This window comes from Manis pentadactyla, chromosome X (assembly GCF_030020395.1).
Source record: "Manis pentadactyla isolate mManPen7 chromosome X, mManPen7.hap1, whole genome shotgun sequence".
Classification (NCBI taxonomy): domain Eukaryota; kingdom Metazoa; phylum Chordata; class Mammalia; order Pholidota; family Manidae; genus Manis; species Manis pentadactyla.
Genome location: NC_080038.1, coordinates 25,675,611 through 25,703,011, shown reverse-complemented (window position 1 = coordinate 25,703,011; position 27,401 = coordinate 25,675,611). Strand labels below are relative to the sequence as shown.

General features: G+C 36.6%; 1 protein-coding gene across 6 annotated transcripts in view; it reads left to right on the top strand.

The window, feature by feature from the left end:
• DMD (dystrophin) overlaps positions 1 to 27,401 on the top strand; it is a 2,193,636-nt gene that overhangs the window by 1,609,166 nt on the left and 557,069 nt on the right. For all 6 annotated transcript variants that reach the window (XM_036917975.2, XM_057495970.1, XM_057495969.1 and 3 more), the window contains one exon: positions 2,926 to 3,043. In XM_036917975.2, coding sequence (XP_036773870.2) covers positions 2,926 to 3,043 — 118 coding nt within the window. The remainder of the gene's footprint in view (positions 1 to 2,925; positions 3,044 to 27,401) is intronic.

The following is a 27,401-nucleotide window of genomic DNA, read 5'->3' as shown; positions in this document are numbered from 1 at the left end:
GGACGGATGTTTTGGAGGTGGGTAGTTTGAGTAATGATCAGATCTAAGGTGTTCTGTATATAGGTGGCTCAATGAAATAGATGAAAGTCACTGTACTTGAGAAATTGCAGGATTATAAAATTGCCAGGTCAAAGAAATTATTATAGCAAACAAATAGATTACACTCAGAGGAAAACCAAAGGAAAAAACAGTCATTCCTCTCACTGAATACATGTGTTCTATTCATTAGCAAGAAAGTCTTTCAGTCTCTATTTTTATAATGTCTTAATGGAAAAATATTTAAATGTATGCCATATTCAAATCCTTCCCTTTATTTCTGGAAAGAAAATTGATGGAGAAAATTTCCCTTCTACTTCACTGAGAAACCACTGTTTAATGAGTGTATTTGTGTGTAATAACTTCCATAGCAATATGTATTATTATTGTGTAGTTTCTTTTTTGAAATGGACATTTATGTGTGTTGACCAAAGAGTAGGATAAAGTTAGGATTTTGTTTTGAAATACGTTAGAAATGCAGTTTGCTTGCAGTTGTGAATCTCTTTAGATTTTAAGGAGTCTGCTTCAGAGGATGTCATTAATAATCTTCTCAGGTGCTTACAAAGCATGTGTCTGTCAGCAGAATTAGAGAATCACCCAACCTGAGAACAGGTTTCACAATACCCTGAGACCTATTTTGTTCATTAGAGAGGAAAATGACTTGTTTTAAGTCTAAAGTGACATGCTTGCTAATTTCAGCAGTAAAAGCTGTTCATTGTGGTCAGGTTTAATTTAGATTAAAGTTGATGAGGTTACTTCTATAACCTACTTCTTAAACGAGCTTTGTAATCCTAAAAGAAGGGAAGAAGTATAGCCAACATTGAGTAATATACCCAGAAACAAGAAGCAAAGAATGTCCCGGTTATTTGAGGGTGAATCCAATACTAAATCAAAGAAAAATAACAATAAAGATTATCTCTGTGCTATAAAAATTTCCAAGTATCAAAAAACACAAATTTTCATTTAAATTACACATAGCATAGCTAGTTCATTATTAAACCCATAGCCCCTAGAACAGAGCCTAGCACTTGATATTTATAAAATGAAAGAATGAGTGAGTAGACAACTTGGGTACTTTCCTCGCCATGTGTACTTAGAGTTCTTTGAGTCTGAGGGAAAGATTTAACTTTCTGTCAGGTTTCTGGGTAAGTTGGTCTTTTTTTTTAATCTATTGATTGTATTAAATAATTAAGAGCTGGGAATCCCAATGTGCCTTTTCAGCTTACTGTATCATGATGACCAGAATTTAACATTCTAACCCAGGAAAAACATCTTATTTCATAAAATCTATGTGCAGCTACATGGTTCCTACCTTAAAATTTGTTCAGTACTCTTCGACTGACTATATGCCACTTACTTCAATAGCTGTCTTTGGCAATTTGTTCCATATTTCAAACAACCTTTTGTGTAAAGCAACCGTAAAAGGTAGAAACCTGAAAATTGAATTTTTCTTCTGAGCAATTGCGGCTTGCAAATGCGGAAAATTTGTTAAAATATTAGCCCCTCCAATTTTTCAATACAGGGAGGGGACAGTGCTCAAAACTGTAGTGTTTGGGTAAGTTCTTTCCATTATTTTAATACTACCAAAAGTAATTGAGCTTAAATTGCAAGGACTGTCTCCCTGTATCTTCACAAAAAAAAACCCACTGCAAGAATGATCAAAATTTTGCCTTACCAAAAACAAACATCCTTAGACAATCAGCAGCAAAATGCCCAGTAGATAACCAAGTTTCATAAGCATCACTGTCTGCCACATTTCATCTCTTTACTGTCATCTACTTCATGTAGTAGTAGAAAGAGCATAGGATTTAAAACCAGAAAGACGTCTGGCTTGGTTATTAATGACAAGACATGTGTAAAATATCTGTCACATAGTGGTCATAAACTAATAATGAATATTCGTTGCACTTCTCCAGATTAAAATAAAATGTATTTAGCTTCAGAGCAAGAACAAGAGAGAGAGCTTATTTTTCCCAAACTTCCTTACAAGTACTGCTGGGATTTGGGCCCTTTAGTGTAGACAGAGTAAGATGACAGAAATAATAGATGGACCCTTGAAGGAGAGAGGAATTTCTTAATGATTAACAATGTTACCTATAAATAAAAAAATATTTGTATCTTTGCTAGCTTCATTCTATTTAGTACTTTTAGGTAAAGCAGTATTAAATTTTAGTTATTTGTAATATGGAATATTGACTTCTAGGCTGATGCTTTCCAAACTTGCCTGATCATAGAATTAACTAGAGACGTTGTTAAAAATGCAGATTCCCAGCCCTCCTCCCTTATATTAATTCATTTGTTTTGGTGGGGGGGGTTGGGGGGGGTGAAGCAAAGGAGTCAGGTGATTATTATCTGAGGCAATTTTGGGGAAAGACTGATTAGTTCATCTACATCACTTTCTCATTTTATAGATGAGGCATCTCAGGTATAAAGAAGTTAAATAAGTTATGTCTCATAAATCATTTCTGTGCATTTTCTGTTTCTAACATATACACCTTATGTTTGACACCACACAGCATGAGATTACAATTATAAATAGCTATCATTCTCTTAAATAGAGTCATAATTCAAAATTACACTTCTTACTCATAAAGGTATAAGTCAACCTAGGTAATCTGAAATGGCTGGGGCTAAGCTCTTAAGTAGTGCGGCAAATCTATAATCAAGATTTTCATGTGAAATGTCTTTGGTATCTAAAAAATGAAACACATTTCTTGTTAAATCATTCTCTGTATAAAGCCTTGTACATTAGAGATTTATATCCAGTAACATCTTTTTTCTTTCTAGAAGTGCTTTGGTTGGTTTGAAAATTACACTTGACTTTGTATTACATAAAAGGAGTGCACAGTGCTGGGGAACCTCAATATTGAGTTTTATTTGTTCCTTCAGGCAACACTGCAGGATTTGGAACAAAGGCGCCCCCAGTTGGAAGAACTCATTACCGCTGCCCAGAATTTGAAAAACAAAACCAACAATCAAGAGGCTAGAACAATCATCACTGATCGGAGTAAGTCTCTTAACAGGCATGTGAAACTTAAGGAAAGATGGAAGAAAAGTTTCAATAATGACTCAAGTTCATAAACCTCCATCGCATTTATAAAAATAGGGCTAAATAGTTGTGAGTGATAACAATTGTACCATGATTTTTCATTCTATAATGTTATCTTTCAGTAACTGGATTGTAACTCCATGCAATAGAGGAAATCTTAATTTTGTCAATCCAGGCTTACATAGTTGCAAAGCATGGAGTGGTGGGCATGGTGAGCATGGGGTGACAGTACATTTGCTCCTCAGGTGTCATCTATCTGGGCTGGCCTCCAGGAGATGCCAGTCTCTCCCTCACATGCTTGGCTGTTGGTCCAAGCTGGCAGTTGCTTCCTGGACCATCTTTCATTCCTGTCTACAGTGGCACTTTCAGATCAGGACATCTCTCTGTTACTGTGGTGCCCTCATTGTGCAATATCAGAAATCATCGTACCTACCGTTCCTTATGCCATACTGAGGTGGATGGACACTTGGGGAGACTGTTCAGGCTCAGGTGCCCAGCCACTGCATGCACTCCTTTCTTCTTCACAGAGATTCTGAGTGGCCATGCATTAGTCAAGAAGGGGGACAGAGGGAAGAGAGGGGAAGCTACTCTCAAGCCATCTCATTTCCCTCAGGGGCTCTCCTTGGAAATGAGGCCCAGGTCATCTCTGCTATCAGATTCCCAAGGATCTCCCTGAGTTTCCTCCCTTCACTCCCCCTGATCTCCCTTGAGACACACATAGGGACTGAATGTTCTCTCTTCCCCTGCGGTACCCCCTTCTGTCCCTTCCCACAACCATAGGAACGTTTCCAGTGCAGGAGTAGAGACACTGTCATTTAATCGTCAATTTTTCTTCCAAATCTTTTGTCTTATACCAGGCCTAGGCTTGTGAAACTCAAAACCCAATAATCGATGCCTTTATAATTTACATTCTGTGTCAACACCTTCCTAAGGGGCAGCAGAGGGCCTGACTGCCATTACATGGGGGGAAGGGAAAGAGGAACCCAAATAAAATGTTAAATATTTGAAAAATATTTTTAGTCATACTTGTACATACTAGATAAATGCTTAGTGATAATAGCTATACTATTTATTGAATACCTCCTAGGTATCAGGCAGTATGTGTTATATGTGGGGGTGGTGTAAAATCTTTACAAAATCCTGTCAGCTGAATTTCATAATCCCTATTTTATAGATGATGAAACGATTTCTGAGAATGGTCAATCAAATTCCTCAAGTTTATGAAGCAAGCAAAGAAAGAGCTTGGAATTTGCAAATGTCTCTTTCTGGCTTGAAAGATTGTGTTCCTTCTGATATGTTTACCATTTCCCCATCCTGTTTTGTTGTTTTTGTAAATGACCTTAATCACTAGGACTAGGATTGAATACTTTTTTGGTCTGTAATTATGTATGTTTTGATTCACTTCCTAAAGGTATTTCCTCTTTCAGTTGTAGTGATTGTTAATGAAATTAGACTTTTCTTAATTTTGAAATTCTAACTTTTTGTTGCTCGGTGTTTTTGACTATTTATCAGTGTAGTAGTTGGGTAGCACTAGCCACTCTAACTAAGCTCCCAAACCATGGTGGCTTACCACAGCAGAAGTTTACTTTCTATTCTGGTGCAGTCCAAAATAAGCAGCCCTCTATGAAATTATCCGGGGATCCAAGCCCATTCTATCTTTTGTGTCCAGAACATCAGAGTCCTGTGCATTTAATGGGCAGATGAGGAATGAGTATTGCCCATTGGGATTTATTATAAACCAGGCCTGGAAGTCGTACACATTAATTCTGTTCACAGTCTATTGGCTGGAACTTGTCATATGGCCACACCAAATGGCAAAGTAACTGAAGCAAGAAAATATTGTCCTCACCAGGAAGGAGGAACTAGTTTGGTAAGAAACTAGTCAGTCTCTTTCACAGATAATTTGGACAGGAAGAATGCCCTTAAGTTTTATAGTTTTGTGTAAGTTATAGGATGTCATTTCTATAACCAGCAGGGCAAGAGCAAAATTGCCTTGTAATGACCAACAAAGAGAGGTGTAGAACATTCCTCTCTTAAACTGGAACCACGAGGTTTCTCTGCAATGTTGCAACATACTGGGCCAAAAGAAGGAATAGTAGTGAATGATTTACTCAGTATGAGACGGAATTCTTATTGCACAGTTAAGTAATCTCTTTCTTGCCTGAGAAATATGGAAATTTGACAAAGATGTTTATGCAACTCCAATATTCTATATGGAGAATCATTTCTTATTTTACTAATGAAAAATAACTTGTATTTTTTCTGTAAGAGGAAAATAACACTAATTTATTTTATACTATCCATTCAACATTTTCCAAACATTTCCCATTATCCCTTATGATCTTTTTTTGATATTGTATTGACTTTTTTTCATGATGTACACTAAAATTCAGTGACTGGAGGGCAGGTTTTTCTCTCTCTATTAATATCCAGTTATTTGAATAGTTCTGTTTTTCTAAGATTTTGTCATTTAGGAATGAATACCTTTATGAATATTTGCAGCATAGTGGAAAGATCTAATCCAAATGGTCCAAAAAAGCACTTTTTTAAAAGCAGGTGTCCGTTGAGACATGTCATATGCAATATGAGCCTAAACCAGAATCTTAGTTCCAACCTGGAGCCGCTAATGCTGATTCCAGGATAATTCTGACAAGATATGTTCATCTAAACAATGTGATTTACAACCCTGCTATGCTTCAGTTTATCTCTACATTTGGAGATCTATGAAATGGGATGGAAATTCGATACTCATAAACTCTCAATTGTGTTCAAAATAGAATTTTTCTTAGTATATTTGGTTTTCAGGGAATGAGCAGAAATAACATACTTGCTTATAAAATTGTATTTTCTTATTTGAAGATTTCAGTATTCCTTTTTTATTGCTCTGAAACTTCTAGAAATACTTAAAAAGGAATCAGCTAAAGAAAAATATTCAGTAAGTGTATAATGCTATATTGAAACATTTTTCCCTCTTGAGTAAATCCCAGTTCATAACTTCGAACAGCTGGAGAAATCTATACATAGTTATTACACATATAGACTTTTCTACCAAGAAAAAGCCCAGTAAAAAGCAATTCTTCTCTACAAGTAATATCCATGCTAAAAATCTCAAGTAATTGGAATTGCAAAATGCCACCATGTTTCACTGTATCAAACTATTTCCATGGTATCTGTTGTGTTCAAATGATTATATTGATGGAAATCATGTCATAATAGTCTAGGTGAGAAAATAAATTTCATTCTATGTCATTCAAATAAGAATTTTTCCTTGCTGTTTCTGATGTTCAAACTGCTCATTTTCCTTCAATTCTTTGGTTGCTGAAGGTGTCAGTCATTCCTGATCTTTTTCTTCTGCAAAACGGCTAGGTCAGGGGACCAAAAACAGATTAAGACTAGAAGGATCTGAAATTGTTTCCTTGAAGGATTCTGAATTATGCAAAATCTCTTGTTCATGATCATTACTACTGCAAACCATGATACCATAATACCTCACATAGCAGTGAGGAAGATACAGAAAGAAAGAACTGCTCTCTCTTACTCTTCTTTATTACACATTTAATATTGGTGAACATGGCTCATCTGACATTTGTATTTGAGAGCCCTGCTTCTGTTACTCCTCCCTCCACAACCCCAACCATTACTATTTTAAAGATCTCTAGCAATGGCACACACGGGTTTCGAGGGCAAGCTGCCTGGGCTGGCCACTTAGCTTAGATAATGACCCAGAACAAACAATCTCAGTAAGCTGTCTGATATCAGTTACCTCCTCTATAAAATAAGATTGCCTATATCTACCACAAGTCTGAGAGAATTAAATGAGATGATACATAAAGAGCCTTAGATCTGAGTCATAGTAGGAACTCAGTGAACGTTAACTTTTTCTTTTGATTATAATCTAATTAGGTTGTTTGAATGCTTGGTGGAAAGACATTTTATAAGCTCTTTGATGGCTATCTGGTTCTTCCTCTATGAAGGAAAGAGAGAGAGAGATTCATAAAAACAAAGGGAGATTGCTTTGGGAAAGATGAAGTAACATACAGAATTAAAAGAATATTTGGAAAAGCCTTTATGTGAGGAATACTACAAAAAGGAGGGCAATTGATATGTTAATTCATTTTAAATATTTGCTATAACCTTAGGTGATAGATATTATTACTCTCATTTTACAGACAGAAACCTGAAGCTCAGAGAGCTTAAGTAATATGTGTGTCTGGAGTTCTAGTAAGATGTTGAGTGAGGGACTAGGGTTTAAACTCTTGTCTATATGATTCTAAAGCCTGAGGAACATCAAATGGAAAGGGCTGGTTAGTCAAAAAATAGAAAGGGATATTTATTTGAGAACTTTAAATATTAGAAATAACCTCAGTTTACTATAATCTGGATATAATTTTTTGTGGCCCCCCATTTATAGTGCTGTCTTCTATGCTTCGGGTATCTGATTATAGGGTTGTCTCTTACATTTGTTAGAACCTTACAGATAGTGGACCTCAATAATCTATTGGCTGCACAACCTTGGCCAGTTGGATTCACTTCTCTAAGCCGTGATTCCCTCATCAGCAATGTGAGGATAGCAACAATATTTAAACTGGTAGGGTGATTATGAAGATAAAATCATGTGATGTTTCTAAAGTGAAGACATGGCATATACCAGATATTCCTTAAGTGGTTCATACCATTATGGTGAGACAGATTTGGTATAGAGGAACTAGAGATGGGAGAATATGATGGGGATGTACTATATGGCCTTTTATCAACTATTCCAGGGGAGGAACTTCTGAAACAATGCCAAGTCTTAAGAGAGAATTGTTTCTGTTAAAATTATTTTTTTCAGCTAAGACTTTTTCAAACCCATTCAGAATACTTTGAGAAATTCAGTATAAAATTTAAGAAAATTAACTTGTATCAGATTGCTTAAAGAGGTAGTATACAGGGCCATAGAAGGGAAAATGTTCTGCTGTATGAGAGTAAAAAATACTCTCACTAGATTTTTGAATGAACTGACAGTTTTATAGCAGCTTTGTCAACCTATCATTCATTGTGGCAGCCAAATGTATGAAATCCTTCATGGTGAAATAAAAAGACTGTTGTTCTCCACATTTTTATGAAATCTCTATTGCTAATGAAATGCCAGCCAATATCTTCCTCTCCGGTATTGTCTATTAGAGAGTTGCTTATTTTAGAAGAAGTAGAGGCAACCATATAAATTTCCTTCTTTTGACATCTAGCACCTGCTGTCAACCTGTTATAACTACAAGCAGCTCTCAAAATTTACATCTCCCAGGATGCCTCTGGCTACCAAAGAGTTCAGTTCAGTTCAGTTCAGTAAATATTTGATTTTTTACTCTGTGCTAGTTAATATCAGAGGTGATGGAGGGGGAAATAAGATTCAGCCTTTGTCTTAAAAGAGCTCACAATCAAATGGTGGGTATTTGGACAAGTACATTCATGCAAGGCTGTCCAGGGTAAGTGTATCATTCGGTATTACAAAATGTTGAGATAAAGCAGGAAGGGGAGATTGGTTCTGAATGAGGGGTCCTGGAATGCCTCCTGGAGGAGATTAAATTTGATCTGGTCATGAGTAGGATTTTGAAAGGCAGAGGGAGGGTGGAGAGGCAAAGATATTTCAGAAAAGGTTGAGAGGAGAATATATAATAAGCTCGAATACATAGTACGTAAATTCAAAAAAACTGAACTTAGGTTAGCAATGGCATGACAAATGAATTAGTAGGAGTGTGTGTGTGTGTGTGTGTGTGTGTGTGTGTGTGTGTGTGTGTGTGTATTTTATGAGGGATAAGGGAGTAAATGTAATCAGTGAGACCAGTTTGGAGGCAAGAGAGCCCAAATGAGAGCAGTAGCCGTGGAGTGAAAAGAAAGAACTGAATTAAGATAGGCAGTAGAGCTAGCATTAACAGGATCTAGACACTGGTTACATGTGTGGAATTGAAGATCTAAGAGAGAGCTTTCCTCTTAGGATTTTGAGATTCAGTGTTTTGGACAGTGGTAATATCATAACCAGAGACAAAGTCAGGACAATGAGTTAATTATGGTGATTATGGATGATAGGAGTTGATACAGGTAAATAGTGTGCTTAAGATATAGCCAATGACCATAATAAGAAATGGTTGAAATCACAAGTAGAGATTTTTAGGAGTGAAGTCCTTCTACACAGCTTTGGAAGTTACTTGGAGCAGATGAGCTTACACAGAGACGGAGCCAAGTAAAAAGAAAAGGAGACCTAGGGAAGAGCCTGGAACTTGACTTACATGTAAGGAACATAGGAAGAGTTACCTGCACCCCTCCCAGTGGCAGCTAGGTGCAATATAGGTGCGATTAGACAAACACACACTGAAGAACGAGTTCATAGGGTTTGTACTGTGTTTTGTTTTCTGTATCTTCTGCTATACAACCAGTCCAATAACAAAAGTTTCTTCCTGGTTTTTAGTGATACTTTGAATAAGATAAGGAAGTGCAGAGACCCTTTAGCTGAGAGTTAAGGATTGTTGTGTTTAAGTAGACCAGCTCTCTGACTTAACCCTCAGTATACCAGGAAAAATAGTCATTACCATTTGCCATCTAGATCTAATGAAACCTTTTGCTTTTTATTTCTTATGTTTATTTTTCAAATACTTTACAGAAATAAGAAAAGAGATAGTAAAGCATACTTTATTAGAAATGTTAATAAGAATTTAAACCCACCAACTTTCTCTGTTATCAAATATATTTTGATGCATAACATCATCAGCAATGTGGTGTCCCTGCATCATTTTAGCAAAACAGAATGCTTCAAATTCTTCAAGGAAAATATTATGTGATTAAGTCCTTCCTGTGGAATAGCTAACTAGATTAGAATATATATTTCCCTGCTGTCAGTAGAAATATATTGTTCATTCATTGATCCTTGTATTTGAGAAAATTCCTCTAAGTTATCATCATCTGAAGACTCACAGTCTAAGATTTCACCTATATGATCAGTTTCACCATCATATTAGAGTGATCTCTGTCTCTTTGCATGGACTATTATGTCTAATAATTGTGGCATGTCTTCCTTCGACAATTTTCTTATCTTTGATATTATAAGAGTAAAATGAAAAGTTTGACATTTTCAGCCACGTTCAATGAAAGCTAAAAGCAGACTGTGAAGATGGTGTCTCTGGTCTTATTTTATACCTTCTTGAAAAAAGATGCAATATTTTGGGTGACTTAATAAGAAAGCTAAAGGATGAATGTTTATTTCACTGCTGTATTATCCTTCTAAGCAATTCCATATTTTTTCCATTTACTAGTCATTTTAGCATACTTAAGAATAATTTATGAATAATAAATGAAATAGGAAAATGTTCCTAAATATAGGAAAAGTAACACTAAGACTACAAAATGTATCTTTGACTTATAAAAGGATTCAGGGGGCCTATATGGTAATTGAGAAATAAGGTGAATTTAATTTTATTTAAAGAGTAAGCAAATATCACTTTGCTTTTCAGTAGACCACCAGGAGAGAATAAATGTCATGAAATATCACTTTTACAAATAGTTAGAACTTCCCAAAAAGAAACTCAAAAAATAAATTTGGGTGAAGTGGACCTTGATAATATACCAAGGGTTTAAACAAAACTTCCCTTATTCAATAAGGAATAAGGGTGTTACTACATTTATTTTTATTATTGTTACTCTTTTCTTTCAGTGTTGTTAGCAATAATGAATTTATTTGTCAGCATTCTCCAGAGAACCCTGTCTTTGTGTGTGTGTGTGTGTGTGTGTGTGTGTGTGTGTGTGTGTGTGTGTGTGTGTGTGTGTATGTATGTATAAGAAGAAAAAGATTTTAAAGAATTGGCCCCAGTGATTGTGGGGACTGTAAGTCAGAAATCTTCAGTGCAGGCCACCAGGAAGGATACCCAGAGAAGAGTTGATACTACAATCTTCAGCCCAAAGGCTGTCTGGAGGCAGAATTCCTACCTCTTTTGGTGACCTCAGTCTTTTCTCTTAAGATCTTCAAATGATTGGATGAGGCTCACCTACATGATAAAGGCTAATCTACTAAAAGTCTACTGATTTAAATGTTCATCACATCTATAAAACACCTTCATTTAGCAACCTCTAGACTGGTGCTGAAAGAAACAACAAGGCATCACTTTCTTCTCAAGTTGACATATAAAATTGACCATCCACAGTGAGGTTCATAGTGCCATGTGTTTCTTTAGATATAAATTTCATGATTTCTTTAATTCTCACTAGTATCTAGTTAATAGGGTACCATGAAATATACAATAATAGAAATGATCTTTAACATCTTAATGGATTTTAGAGCTCCATCACAGTAATTGTAAATGTTTATTAAAAAGTTTACTTATAAAAAACAAGTGCGTATGCTTTTTCTTTCATTATAGAATTTTTTTTATGGCGTGTTAAATTCATCCTAAACACCTATCATGAAATAATTCCACTTTAATGTATCTCATTCTTTAATTCTATCAGAGGATTAATATCAAATATATATTTGAATAAGATTTAAAATCCAAATCAGCTTTCTCATTTTATTCAATTATTAATCTTTCATGTGTCTGTGTAATAGGAAAAATAAATATATTTATTTCAACTTATGTAGCTACAATTATTAACATAAATAGTGTTTTCTAATAATTGCTTATTTTATCATTACATTTCTTTTCAAAGGGGAAGATTTGGATTAGCAAATGTCCTACTTATCCACTTTAAAAGCGAAACATAATGAACATAACTATTAAATACATAAACCAGTTCATGAAAATGATTTTTTCTTTTCTGGTATGATAGAATAAAGTGGCTGATGAATAAATATAAAGAATCTCACACTCAGAGTAAGCTGATAAGACAAATATAAAACAGAAAGAGATGTAGCCACAGGAGAAATTCCAGATTTTCATAGGCTACCATGTTTATCTTATGGCCTAATGGGGCACTTGCAAGTAAAGACCTGAATTTCTGTTCTATTTTATTACTCCTTGGTAATACCATGCAGTTTAGATGAAGCTAAGCCGGTGTGTGATGTGTGCCATGGACTGCCCCTACAAGGTTCTCTCAGCACTCCTCACATGTTGGAAAAGTATAGGGATTATTTTGGACCTACCATTTCTTTCTTAACCAAAATGTCTTTATTAATAATTTGAAGCCGTGGATCAAATTACTTACCACGAGTCTTTATTCTGTTACACCATCCTTAAGGAAAGCATTTATGAAACAAGCAGGAAGGATTAAGAGATTGTGACCTTTCTCCGTGCAAAGGAGAGAGCCGGGCTCATTCTACTTAAGTCAGAAAAAGGAGTTTGCAGTTACCTATTGCTACAAAATGAATCACCCCAAAACTTAGTGCCTTAAAACAGCAATAACTATTTCTCTCATAGGTTCTGTTGGTCAGAAAATCAGGGGTGATTTCTTTGAGGGTTTCTGTCTTGAGATTTCTCATGAGGTTGCAGTCGGTAGTCAACTGGAGCTACACTCAGCTGAAAACTTGAGTGGGGTTGGAGAATCCACTCCCAAGGTAGCTCACTCGTGCACGGTTTGTGAGGTGGTTGTGACTAGTTGGTTCCTCTGTGTGAGCTTTTCCATGGGACTGCTTAAGTGTCCCCATGACTTTGTGGCTAAACAAGTAACCATGAGTACTAAGGCAGAAGCTGTAGTGCCTTTTTGACTTAGCTTAGCATTCATACTATTACTTCTTCCGTAAATTATTTGTCACACCAGTCAGCCCTGGTGCAGTGAGTTAGGGGGAGGAAGGACTCCAAAATGGCATGAATACCAGGAAATGAGTATCACTGGAGACTGCTTTGAAGCTGACTACCACGGGACTTATCAAACCTTCAAATGAATAGTTTCCTGAAACATGATCCCATGTTGCTTTGACTGTACCCATCAGGCAGCCCAGCAAATGTCAATGCTGCTCTTCCCTTGAAAATGACAGGCCACTGGTGTGTGCCCTTTATCCTGATAGTGCACATTGGAAGGAAAAAGACCCACCAAGATTTTTTCCGTACTGCTAGGCATGTTAATAATCATTTCAGGTCTACTCAGCCTAGCCCCACATGGAGTATACAGGTTTTGAAAAGAAAGCTTTTGAGTTTTGGAGGCCTAACAGAAAGACCTAGAAGCTAATAGTTGGTCATGGAATAATGATGATAATGATGACTGACAGCAATGATGGTTACTACTTTTATGTTAGTGAGATTAACACATGAGAATGTCTTTCCTTAATTTCATTCTAAAAGTAACATAGTGCTAAAAGCAATGAATCTAAAAAAAGATGTGTTTTAAGTCCTGGCTCTGCCCTTTAATGACAGCAGGACCCTTGGCAAGTTATTTAATCTCTCTGATCCTTTGTTTCATGTGCAAAATTGGGCTCCTAATGCCTTCCGTACCAGATTTCTGTTAGAATTAAATGAAATGACATATAAAAAAGTCCTTTTCAAATCACAGATCACCACACAAATATCATTATCTTAGTCATCTCAGTCTTCTATAACAAACTACTATAGTCCAGGTGGCTTAAATATGTCTTACAGTTTTGGAGGCCAGGAAGTCTGAGATCGGAGTCCTAGCAGATTCGGTTAGAGAGACCCCTTCCTGGCTTGCAGAGGATTATCTTCTCATTGTATCCTCACATGGTAGAAAAAGGGAAAACTCTGCTCTCTCCTTCTTATAAGGATACTAACCCCATCATGGGGCCCCACCTTATGACCTCATCTAGGTTTAATTACTTCCCAAGAGTGCCATCTCTAAATACCATCACATTGCAGATTAGGGCCTCAACATGTGAACTGAGAGGCGGGGGGCACAAACATTCAGTCCCTGACAATCAGCAGTCCTCACTATTGAGAGCTCCACTGCATCTTCTAGATGTCTACAGTGACAGAGCTCTGCTATAAGGGTAAGAGATTTGCACATCTAGAAAACAACTACCTGAAGATTGAGAATTGTTCTTATGTTTATACACAAAATTTTTAGTACTTGTTCAAAAAATCTGTCTTTACTGAGAGTGTTGATTCTCTTAAATTCCAGTCTAGAGCCTTGGAAAAATAGGTTTTCCATCAAGATTTTCTGAAGGAATGAATGAATGAAAGAAATGCTTTTTATTATCTTCAATATCAAGATAAAGCAAAAATACTTATACAGAATATTCTATTTTCAGGGTCTCCAGTTAATGCATACTGGTTTATTACCACCTGTAAGTCTAACCCTGATCGCAGGAGTGAAGCTATTGAGAGTTATATACTAAGTCTCTAGGGCAGTGATAGAAACAGTAAACCTGACCATTGGAATCAGATATTTCTCTTTCATACAAGAGCCATGGAACTGCTGGCTTTGGCCACAGCTGGCTTTCAGAAAAACGACATTGGTGGAAGGAAGGAAGGAGAGAGAGTCATACCAGCCTGACTCACTTGTTATCAGAAAAGTGTGTACTAAATGACAGAATGTTTGAAAAGATAAATTTGATTCCTAAGTGCAAAGAATAAGAATGAGGGGGAAACTCTTTTCCCTGTCATTAAGCAGAAAACTGTGCCATGAATTGATAAAATCCGGTCAACCTGAAAATGTGAACATCTAGTGTAATGAGATAGAAAGGTAAGGTAATACAAACAAGATAGGACTATATGGGCTGATGTTGGCCTTTTGAAACAATAGTACTTCACCTTTTCCTCTTTAAGAATGTTGTTTAGTCTTACCCTTTGTAGGAACCACTAAAAGGGGAAGGCACAGTCTTGTTGGATGAGGAAATGGGAGAATTCTCTTGATTATTACTAGTGCTTGTTAACTGTCCAGAGTTTTGGAGCATCAGGTTATGTCTCAATGCTGGGTACCATGCCAAATGTAGCATACATGTACATGGGGCCATAGTCCCATAAGGAGCACATAGCGATTAATGGAATAGAATTAATGTTTTTCTTAGCATCTAGCAGGGCAACCAAAACACCCAGGTTTCCCTCTCAGTATCTACATGTTTCAATGACTGAAAATATATCCCACAGAATATAGATATATATGATAGATATGTATAGATATCAGATAGTTAGGAGGTGTCAAAATTTTTACTTATTTATCTGGCAAAGTCAAACCTTATTTAGATTCTATAATGTCTTATAAATAATAATACTTTAGATCTGTGCTATGTTTTACAAGTATTGGACAAGGAATTCTAATACACATATGACTTGATTTGATTTCCACAACATTGTGTAAAGTAGATATTGTCCTCGTCAAATAAAGTGGGAACCAAGGATCAGTTATTAATACCTTGTTCAAGGTCACCCAGATAACAAATGGTAGAGGTAGGATTTAATCCAAATGTTCTGATTCTAAAAAAGGGTGTTAGATGCATGTTTGTTTCCGAAAACTATGATGAAAGGACACAGCATTTGAAAATCAGTTATTGAATGTAACAGTTTCAATGTATATTTATTTTATATACATACATGTATATATAAAGAGATATGCACACACATGTATATATTTATATTATGTGCTCATGTACGTATGTGTTTATGTAAATCATATATGCTACTGACATACGTTTATATAAATTACTAACTGTTGACAGTTTATTTCAATTAAGTTAAAATATATAGGTATTTATGGAATTATGGGACTTAAAGATCTTCAGAGGGATTCATTCTTATGCCTTAAGCCACATCACTTTTAAACCATTTTAGAAAGATAAGAAGCCAAGATATGTTAAAAAGAACAAAAAAGAAAAAACTTTGTATTAGGAGACTGTATTACCCTTTTTCACTATAGTTCAGATAGAGATGTGAGGGTGGGGAGCAATGGGTTTCTTTCTCATATTGCCACATTTATAAGTTACTAAATGCCAGAGGTTAGGAATTCCAAGCATTGTTGTGTCTTTCTGTGGACTCTCTCTCCCTAGTATATGTTTTATCTCCTTGACTGAACCATAAGCTTCAAACTGTTACTCCTTTATATTGGAATTCCTGTGATTCTAACGTTTTATTCTGAAAATAACAGGCATGCTGTAAATACTTACTTGATTGAATGAACTCTTTCATAGGGTAAACTGACAAAAAGTGTAGGGCTACTAGCTACCATCATCATCTTCAGGACCAAGAATCACCATCTGAACAAATTAGCCTGAGGAGATTAAGAAAATGCCTTGCTTAGAAAGCAAACAAACAAAACCCATAGGAAAACACCCAGACTTTGGAATGGAGAGTGATTTTTCAATCTTAAGAGACTGTGACTCTTTTCAGTGCAATCTCTTGGAAACAGAACACATTTAAAAGCACCTTGGTCTGATTCCAGTTCACATACCTCATCTTTGCAAAATCATACTGGGCCATTTGAAAAGTTATTCGGTTCATTTTTGGAGGCTCTGCTGATTTGAGCAAAATGGAAATGAAATGTAAATAGAGAGCTCTTAATCTTCAGAAGCTCAAGTACCCCCCTCTAATACTGAAGTAGAAATTTGCATTAGGATTCTCTTTATCTTTTTTTTTCTCTTAATAAAAATTTCTCCTTTTTGTCTTAATGTCTGTTGACATGGTGCAGAGAACTCTAATCAGTAAGTCATGTTATAATTTAAGACAAAATAGTTATATGAAATTTGAATAATATAAAGAAAACAGCATATGACTAAGTAGCTTGTTCCTACGAGAAGTACAATAAATATCAATGTGGGACAGCCAGCAAGATGTGCTATGGCCATTAAAAACATTACATTTACTGGCTCTACACTTCATTAGGTAGGTAATGAATTGTACATATTTTAAGACTTAAAACAACCAGACTGACCATGATAGTTTGCATCAGTTACTACCAAAATCTGGGATGGGAACTTAGGTGTTGCTTTATTTTAACAGAACTAAAAACATTTTGGTTATGTTTCGATTCAGTGATATCATTTCATTATTTGTGTCCTGGTTCTAAATATATACACCAACAAGTTACGTGGCCATTCAAAATAGGTTAACTGAAAATAGGTTTGTGACCTAGAGATTATGTAATGGGTCTTTATCATGAATGTAGAAGCCAGATTCCTAATTCAAAATTCTATCCTCTAAAATAACTGGCATATACAATTCTCTATTTCAGATAAAAATTGTTGACTATGTAGGGGAGGAAAAATAATTTTCCATCTACCTTTCTATGTTCTTGAATTAGACCCCTGCCTATAATAATAGATTAACAGGAGAAAAAGTAACAGAAGTTTAGCAACATGTACCATTCCTATATACATGAGAGAGGGTAACTCCGGGGAAAAATCCCAGGGCAAAATACCTTTGAAACCAAAATCAGTCAAAGGGAGAAATACAGTGGGAGAAACCCATTTATTGCTTACAAGCAGTCATCCACTTCTGCACCCATGTCTGTTGTGACCGGCTACAGAAGAAGGGGCCCATCCAACCTCTCCAGTCCAGATACGCCCTTGTAATTACCTATTGATGTGGAGATGAACTACTTCTCTTCACCCATTGGAAACGCCTATTGATATGGAGATGTACTAAAGCCAGGCAAGAGATTCTGGAAATCTAGCAATTTTAACCACACTCTGTGGGTAAAATTGTATTATTTCCAGAATCTCTTGCCTGGCCTTAGTGCATCTGCATGTCAACAGGCATTCCTCAGGAGTGGAGAGTAGTAATCCATCTCCATATCAACCGGTAATTACCTGGGCAACCGAGGGCTTATCTGAACCTGAGAGATTAGGGGAAGGGCTGGTTTGCTTCTGCCAGAGCAGGAAAGAGAGATGGTCCCAGACTGCAGTTTGTAAGCAATAAACGGGTTTTAAACTTTATTTCTTCTTTTGACTGATTTCAGTTTTAGAGGTATTTTGTCCCGGGATTTCCTCTCCATGGAGTTACAGAGACCCAGGAAAAACTGAGTAACTCTGTGAAATGGTCCAAACCACCACCTTAAATATCATCTCCAACTAAAGACAAAAGTAGATGTTCAGGTTAGGGAGCCAGTTATGGGAGGGCAACAGGCAAAGCATAGTAAACAAAGGTGTGGTTGTTATGTAGATTTAAGTTGTAGCTTTCTCCATTGTTAAGAGTTGCTAGATTGAGTCATCCTCCTCTTCCTGGAACAGAGAGAGATACCATTACAAATATAAATTTCCCTTATACATGTAAATATCTCTAACAAAATGGTAACTTCTCACTTTTTAGAGCTTCCCCAGCATCTGCTCTTTCTTGAAAATAATCAGCCTAAAATAATCTTCTGCCAAAGAGGCATATTTTGTAGTGGTATATTCTGCTCCCCTTCAACTAGAATATCAAGTTGGTTTTTAAAAACATAATTGGCATCCTCAAGGAATTCGCATAAACAGGATTGTAAGAAAATGTCATAATGTTGGTTTGAAACTAAAGTTAATCATTTTTTTACTTTAGTATGCTAAAGTAATTGGACAGTTTTTATTTCACTTAAAAATGAGATTCTTTAATATCACAGTGCATCATGCTAATAATTAAAGAGCACTGAATTATGTCCATATATGATTTACCGTAATTTAATCAGAAATACAATAAGTCCATCAAATTGTGCAATGGTGAATATCCCATGTTACTCTCTCATGTAAGTGTTTGGTGGGGGGTTGAATTTATTTTCCTCACTTTTTGTCCTTGCTACAACAAAGAATTGTATGGCTGAGATACAATAATGAAGCAGAGAAAAAGTTTTATTTGAATACACTCCAAGGGAGGAGCGGGCCGGAGTCAAGGTAGACAAAGGCAGGTTTACTTGAATAAAGCAGAGAGGAAGTAAAAATAGAGGGAGGAAAGGGAATCTCATTGAACTGCTGGTAAGCATAATCCCCTGCCAACTACTAAAGCCAGTGTCACCTGGCATCCAGTGTGTGCCTGGATCTGCACAGCATGGGAATTAAGCCCTTACCACCCCAGGACCTGGGGGAGCTGCAGAGTGCTGGATGGAGTGAGATTATTTTCTGAGAACTTCCCAAAGGCAAAGAAAAGAGATTTTCAGGTGGTCCACTAAGGAGCATGATTGTGTAGTTCCCTCCGGGTCTCCCAGGCAACGGAACTTGCAAGCCCAAAGCAGAACTCTCAGTAGCTCCTGCCTACATACCTGAGGTAGTAAAGAGAGTGACACAGTTGAAGAGAGGCAAGTGTGGACAACCTCAGAGAGGAGGTGCGCTTAAGGATGAAGGGTCTAGGGTTTCATAGGACTTTCTTGGGTAAGGGTCAGCATAAGACATGATGTACACAGGTGATTCATAATTACTTTAAAGTTTTGTAAGAATTGGGTTATTTAGGTGACAATGTTGGTTTGGGACTTCAGCATTCTTTGTCCACATAGGTTTATTTACACTTGGGAGGTCTGTCTCCTGCCCTGGTTACAAAGTTACTTGATTAGGGACTGGAGGAAGAGGAAAAGACAGCATATAGGTTAAGATAAAGATAAGCTGGGCCTTTTAGCAGGCTAAAGTAAATTTTACAATGGCATAATCTAATTGATACCATAAAGACATGGTCTATGCTCAGATACTTTTCTCTATCTGAGGAATATCAGAAGTCTGTTTCTTCTGGCCTTTGGAACTGAAACTAGCTCATTAACTCTGTGAGTCCTTTCTGGCTCTCTAGTTTTATCTGGTTAACTCTTTGGGTCCCTTTCGTGGGTTTTACTGGCCTTATTCTCCCATCACCGGCTCATATCTATTTTTCTGCCTAACGTAAGTAGTGTTGGAGAGGAAGATTTTTCCTCTACCCTTCAAGGTTCTTTTGGATGGTCTAAGAATTAAATTGGCATGAGACAGATTAATAGGGTAATAAATGTTTTAATTACATGCACATGGGGGTCCAGTAAAACTGAAACCCCCAAAAATGACCAAGGCATGCAGCTTTTTATACATTTTATACAAAGAAACCTAAATCTGTGAAGAATTGAAAGGACAAAGAAAACTTATGTTTGGGGACCATCAGTTAGGAATTCTAAACAGAATTTGAGCTGGAGCAGTAAATTAGTAAAAGTAACAACGTTTGTTTTTATAGCTGTCTTTGGTCCTGAATTCCCATCTCTAAGGATAAGATCTCTCCTCCTCCTGGTGCTGGGAGCATTCCTTTCACATGGGAGATTCATTTCCTGCTTTCTGGAAACAAAAGGGGGTCAGAGTGGTGGTCTTCATTGGATGTTTCTGAAGCAACTTTAATTCAAAATAATCATTATCCCATTGTGGTGTATCTTGGGGTAGACCTCCCTGGCCCCCAAAGTAGTAAGAAACTTTAAGAATAGGCACTGTAGCTCCAGGCTGGAGGGGGTTCCCAGCTCCAGGCAAGGTCACTATGAACTTGTGAGACCAAATTACAACACTGGGGTAAAAAGGGGCTCATACCAAATTTTATTCTCAGAGCAGTAGGTCAAGTGCTAGACCCCTATCCATCTCTGTCTCTGCCCCCACAGTCCTGTCTGTCTCTGCTCTCTGCTCCCACTGCCTCCTCTCTTCTCTAGGCTCCTCTCTTCTGCTTCTCTCCTGGTCTCTTCTCTGGACTCCCTTATCTCTTCCTAGCACAGGACGCTCCCTTAGCACCAGGCAGAGCTCTTTTTATAGCAATACCGGCAGTAATGGCTTATTGCCAATGGGTAAGCACCATGCACCTGCGAAATAAGCTAAGTATTACCTCATCACACATATTCACTGGGTATCAGGTGAGGATCCTAGCCATGGAACTTCCCTTTTCTTTACAGGCACCATCTCTTAAAGTACCTAGACTGAGAAGAGTACCTAAAAAACAGTCATTAAGTGTTTACTAAATAGATTTTCACCTTCAAGCTTGTAGAAGCAAATTAAATATAGATTGACCTTCTTGTAAAGAAACACTGCTGAGACTGATGACTTTCTTTTATAAATGTGTAAGTCAGTAAATATTTGATAAGGACTTAATTTATGCAAAGAAATCATTCTGAAGTGAAAGACTATTCTACTCATTTCCCAAAAGCTATAGCTGAATTATATTTTAAATTTGACCTAATCTTTTTACTTAACAATTTGCATTAATATTTAAATTATGTGAAGGGGAAATACAAGTTTAAAATATTGAAAATTACATTCACACATTTATTCATCAAATGTTGATTATGTGCTTATATTGCTCAAGGTATCAAGCAAGGAATTATATGTTATTCCAAGAAAGCAATAATATAGTCTCCTCTATTAAGGTGTTTGTTATGAAGTAGAAGAAATAAAATTATTATAATAATTTGAGGTAGAATATACATGTGCTATTGACATATATAACAAAATGTAAGCAGTATTTTAATAAACAATATATGGGTTACTATTTTTTTTCATTTATCCATTCATTCCTCTGTACATCCATACATTTATTCATTGTTCATTTAATAATAATTATTTAGTGGCCATTGGGGAAGAAGGATATGTAAAAGTGAATAAAATGTGAATCTTTTTATGAAAGAGTTCATAATCTAGAGTGAGACAGATGTATACAGACAAATAAGTTTGGCAATTGCTCATAATATTTGGTTCCTCTAAAAATCAAGTATTACTGTGTGATCAATTGCCACCAAAATAGATATTTAACTTGGTAAATTTAAAAGTCTGTGTAATGCCAAAATGAACAATTAGTCAAAGACGTGAATATTTGAAAGTATGTAGGAACCTGGAGCAGTAAGTTAATATAGCTGGAATGTTGCCTCTTAAGGATCATCAAAGAGGAAGACTGGCCGTTTGTAGTACTGTGGTGGTGGTAGAGCAAAGCCTGCTGCCTTATGTAACAGAGGGCAACATTCTGATTCCATTCCACTACAGGCCACTACTCTCAAAGGATAATTACAACATGGTGGGCTGTTATAACTACACCAGTGTTTGATTATGATGAGTTACTTCTTTATTACATCAAAATGTCATGATCAGAATCACAACTGTGGATACATTTTTTTTTTGTCATTTTCTTATTTTGAATGTCCTTATACTTCTCCAAGATCCATCCATACCTCCTTTCACTTAAAAATAATTTTTCAGACAATTTCAATCTTTGTTAAGTCTCCTATTAATTTTAATAGCACTTATATACATACACTTGTCATTCCAGAGGAATATTCTTCAATATCATGTAATTCAACAAATTTTCAAATGCCATTAAAGTATATATGAAGTATGTATTTTCTCCAAAATGCATACTTTACAATCCTCATAATAGATCTTTTACCAATAAGGAAAATGGAACCTAGAAAAGTTAAGTAAAGTGGCTAACAAGTTTCCCAATTAATATTAAAAGTTGGATCTTGATGATTGCAATGTATTCATTCTTAACTATCTCCTATATTTGTTTTCTATTCAAACTGTATTACTACCTAAGTTTCCTACTGGAGATCCTTTTCAGGATCTTCCTAATACCTAAGTCACTTGTAAAATGAATACTTTCTTTGAGAAATCCAGTGGGCAGAAAAAAACAAGTTGGCAATAAATTTTAGGCATTAGCCCCATGCCAAGTAATTATCAGAAGGCCAAATGCTTTGAGACCTTACAAGTGTGATCTTAAGATAATGGAGTGACACTTATGTTGTGAACCTTCTTGATGCTTTACATTGTGATATGCTTCATGGATTGGCTCCCTAAAAAAAAGATTTGTAAAGCATTCTAGGAAGGTCTGCCAATTAAAAACCGGAGATTGGCTGAAGGCTTGCAGCAATTGAATTTTGAATAATACAGATGGTGCCAAATTGAATGTTTCCATAGCAACAGACTTTTCCTTAATAACTTTTAGATGGGAGGGGGAACATAAAAGGAAACCATCTTTCAGCAGATGTATGTTCCTACAGCATGTTCTCAGATTGATTTTAGAAGCTAATTTGTACTTAACTAATGATTGTTTTAAGTGGATCTGAATATGAATAAATTCTCCTGAGGAAATATTTTGATAATAACAGAAATAAATTCCAGGGACCTTATAAAGACATAAAAAGGGTATGGTTTTACAAAACACTTATTGGTCTGTAACCAATCAACCAGGTTTTTATATATTGAGTTTGACTTACCAGTGATCAAAGATTTCTGGTTTCTTAATGTCTTCTAAGATCAAAAGTTCTGTGGTGGGTCGAGTTTGTTCTCCTTGGTTCTTGTCTCCACTGAAACAAATTGAAAGGCAAAGACACAATAGTGAAGCAGAGCAAAAGTTTTATTTAAATACACTCCAAGGGAGGAGTGGGCCAGAGTCAAGGCCTCAATCTGTTAGGTCTATATGTTATAATCAAGAGGCGCCTCTTTGATTGACAAGGTAGAGTCATTTGATTGACAAGTCCATCTACATAGCCATCCCTCTGAGTGAGCATGACCTTTCCCTTGATAAGGTGTGGTTTGGAGAAGTTGTTAGTTTTGTTCAATTGCTCCACACTGGGATCTGTTTGGGACCAGTCTGGCCTGGTCACAATAGGCAAGGAAGTTATCTCCCTGCAAAGCCTTTGTTGTCTTCACATGGAACCCTCTACCTGGGCAGAGTTTGGGCAGTTTTTTCCTTGAACCTTATCTTCTTACCTGGCTGCTCATGTCTATCTTTCTACCTAACAGTTTAGAATATAGGTATAATCAAAGAACAAGCAATATGTATATCATGGATTTAGTATTGATCTTAATATATTTATGCTTCCTTCAGGTTTATGGGTTAGCTTTTCATTAACTGTTGTTTGAAGACTTTTTCTGACTATGAATAAAGAAATGATTTCACAAAGTACCTCATAAGGAGTTGATTGATAGTGTTCATATCATTCAGTGGGTTATTGTTGCCGGGCAGCTGCGTCTGGGAGGTCTCTCCCTGCATACCAGATGAAATCTTAACCTGGAAGGGGGAGAGCTCTTGGCTCTGAATGAGAAAGAATTCTGGAGCAGGTCGGAAGAGTGTAGGTAAGGAAGGAATTCATTAGAGTGAGTAGAAATGAATGGCAGGGGCCTCGCAGGCAGCTGAGAGCAAGAAAATGCCGAGGTGCAGAGGGAAAGTTTGCTAAACATTTTCTTAGTATAGGGCACATTCCTTTGCCATCTCTTAAGGCCAGAGTCACTTGGCTTCCTCTGTCTGCTTGGACCTGCGTGGGGACTAGCCCATACCACCCCGGGATTTGGGGAGCTGTGGAGCATGGGATGGAGTGAGATTATATTCTGAGAACTTCCCAAGGAATGGGGGTTTTCAGGTGGGCTCCTGCAGCTGCAGTTCTGTCCAGGTCACTCAGGCAGCGGGAACTTGCAGGCCCAAATCTGAGCTCTCAGCAGCCCCTCCCTACTTATCAGGGGTAAAATGGAGACTTGGAAGTAGAATGAAATAGCAAAAAGACAGAACTCAGGAAGTTGAGCAGGGAGAAAGCTTTATTTAAAGGTAAGCACACTTAAAGAGAGAAAAAGTGTGGGTGTCCTCAGAGAGGAGGTACGTTAAAAGACTGGGGTTTCCTCTTTTAAGGATTTTTCAAAGGGCCAGGGGGTATAGACTTGTGAAGTGGTCTCAGGATGCTTATCTCAGGTGAGAGACGTTAAGTCTTTTCTATTATCAGTCCTCCAGGTAATTCTGAAAAATTAACTTAACACAAGAAATTGGTCAGTTCCTCTCCAGGATGGCAGCTTCCCTCTGGGAACCTATCAACAAAGACTGCCTGCCCTGCCGCCAAAGTGGATTGAGTTATTGTCTGTTTGCTACAGAATATGTTAGGAATCTTACTTCCTAACTAACAGGTTTTTAAAATGGAATCTTAGCCTTCAGATGGAATCTCTCCTATTCTTACTATACTGTTCATATCTCAGCATTTTTCATCATAGACAGGACAAGTTAACTATGATGCTTGTCCCCAGTCCCTGCCCTACTTCATTATCATAGATCTAACGTCTGGTCTTCAGTTTTGTATAGCCATCAACTAGATTGGTCACCTAGCAGTAATCAGGCTCTGAGGGACTGACACACACTATGCAAACTCACAAGTGACTGGTTTATAAATCATCTGAAAGAACAGAATATATTCCAAGTATTATTTCATAACAACGTAAGGCTGTCAGAGAAAATAATAATAGTGATTTGCTCAGGGTGCCCTCAGCGGTAAGAGCTAGGCAGAAGACCAAGTTATAGCTTGCAAGGTTTGAGGATGACCAAAGTGGAAAAAGGGTAGTAAGGTATTATTAAAGCGTGGTTCATTAAGTGAGAGAAGCTAGATTAACTGCCCACCTTTACTAGTCAAGATGATTTCTAAAACAGAAACGGAGAAATAGTTCATTTCTCTCAGATGGTACCAAAGACATAATAGCAAATGCTTGCTCCCTGGCTCTCCTTTTAGATTCCATGCGGCAGGTCTTCACCCTCCCCCTATTGTCTGTAACAAAGCAATACAAATCTCAGCTATGTTAAGTAGATGCAAATCAATAGCTGGGAGCTTTGTATTAGTCCCATTACTACTCATAGTCACTTGACTGAACTGGGAGTTTCATCACCAAAACCCTTACAAAACAATTCTTTCCACAAGTCTTTCCAGCCCTTGTGGCAATTCCTGGACTCCCACCACAAGAAATTCTGACGTAATAGGGATATAAGAAAGTCCTGAGAATCTGCATTTTTAAGAAGTTATCAGAGGCTCAGCCAGGTTATTTTTGCAGATGGCTAATATTATCCACTACCACTTTTATTTTCTAGTTTAATTTCAGAAGAAATTTTTTTTCTGGATTTTTCTACATTTCTGGAATTGTGGGTCTCAGAACTACTAAGAGCTCATGCATTTAGAGAAATGTAAAGGGAGGCAGAGGTACATAGTAGGTTACAGAAACATAGGAATAGACATATACATAAAATAGATATGTGTGTATACACACACTTAGAAATGGATTGTTTAAAACTGTAAAGAAATACATACTCTTAAAAATATAGTTTAAAAATATACAGAATTAACTTTCAGTTGGAAATAACATGACAAACTTGAATGAAACAAGGACTCTGAAAGTAAATGTCTCTCCTTCTCTCTCTTTTTCTCTCTTCCTCTCTCTCTCTCTCTCTCTCTCTCTCTCCCCCTCTTTCTCACTAATGCGCGCATACACACACACACACACACACACACACACACACACACACACACTCACACACATGAAGCTCTACAACCCAGCACAAGGTTATAACATTAAAGGCAATTCCTGACCCAGGTAAATAAAAGTTTTATGTTCTTTCTCAATCTTTATTTTCCCTAGATTAATTTGCAGATGTTATTCACATGGAAAAACAAGTATCATTGCCCTGTAAGCAATGCAACATGACGACTCAGATGAGAATTATATGGATATGAAGGGTACATCTTCATTAAAGACCCACTTGTCATGACTTAGTTCCAAACCCTTTGTACTCTGCACTCATTCCTTGATTTGACTCTAGAGCTGCAAAGATAGGAATATGACTCACATACAGACATTCTGAAAGGTTTGATTTGAAAAATCTCAAAAAGAGAAACAGACACAGAGATACAGATGAAGAGAGAAGGAAAGAGGCAAAATGGCATTGTTTGAGCAGAGATAGAAATTGAACGATGGATTTGACTATTAAACACTTCTGTATATAACTTTTATTGAAGCTTGTAATCCGGTTAAAATCTTAGGAAGATGATTAATCTAAAATGCATATCTTTATAATACTATATAGCACCATAAAGATGTTACGTTTGTGAGGAAGTTTGTTGTTAAAGGTTGCTTTATATATGTACAGCTGAATATCAAAATGTTTACTGGAAGTAGTTTTAAATGTCATAAGGAATGAATGATTAAAATATTAATGATAAATTTTTAAAAGTAGTATATGAAATTGTTTATACCGTTTGACCCTAACTTTGGAAAGAAAGAGAAAAATAGGAGAGCCCTCAAGACAAATTATAACTGAAAGGAAATACCTGGAAATATTTAATAGCTGTCACTGGTAGAACTGAACTTAATCTTTTCCTTTGTGTCTGTGTTTTCCCAATTACATACAATAAAATGCATCACTTTTATATGCAGAAAATGTGTTAAAGTCTATTATATTAATATGGTGTTTCTCTACCTTTTATTCATCATCACCCTCTTATGAAGGCTTTTTAGAAATTCTTTTTTCTACTCAACTCCCCCATGGAATTTTAATACCTAAGATATGCTCAGTATCTGTTTATTTTTTGACCCTTACATATATCTAAGAATTTTTGTTCCTCAAGAATAAATTTTCACCCCCTTGGGGCACTTATTGCCCCTGTCGAGAATGCATGCCCTAGCTCAAGAACCAGAAGATTCTGATTCAGGAAGCTTGGGGTAAGAACGCAGTAAATACATTTTTTAAAAAACAGCTCAGGTGTTCCAAAAGCAGTGTGTAAATGCGCCTACTTA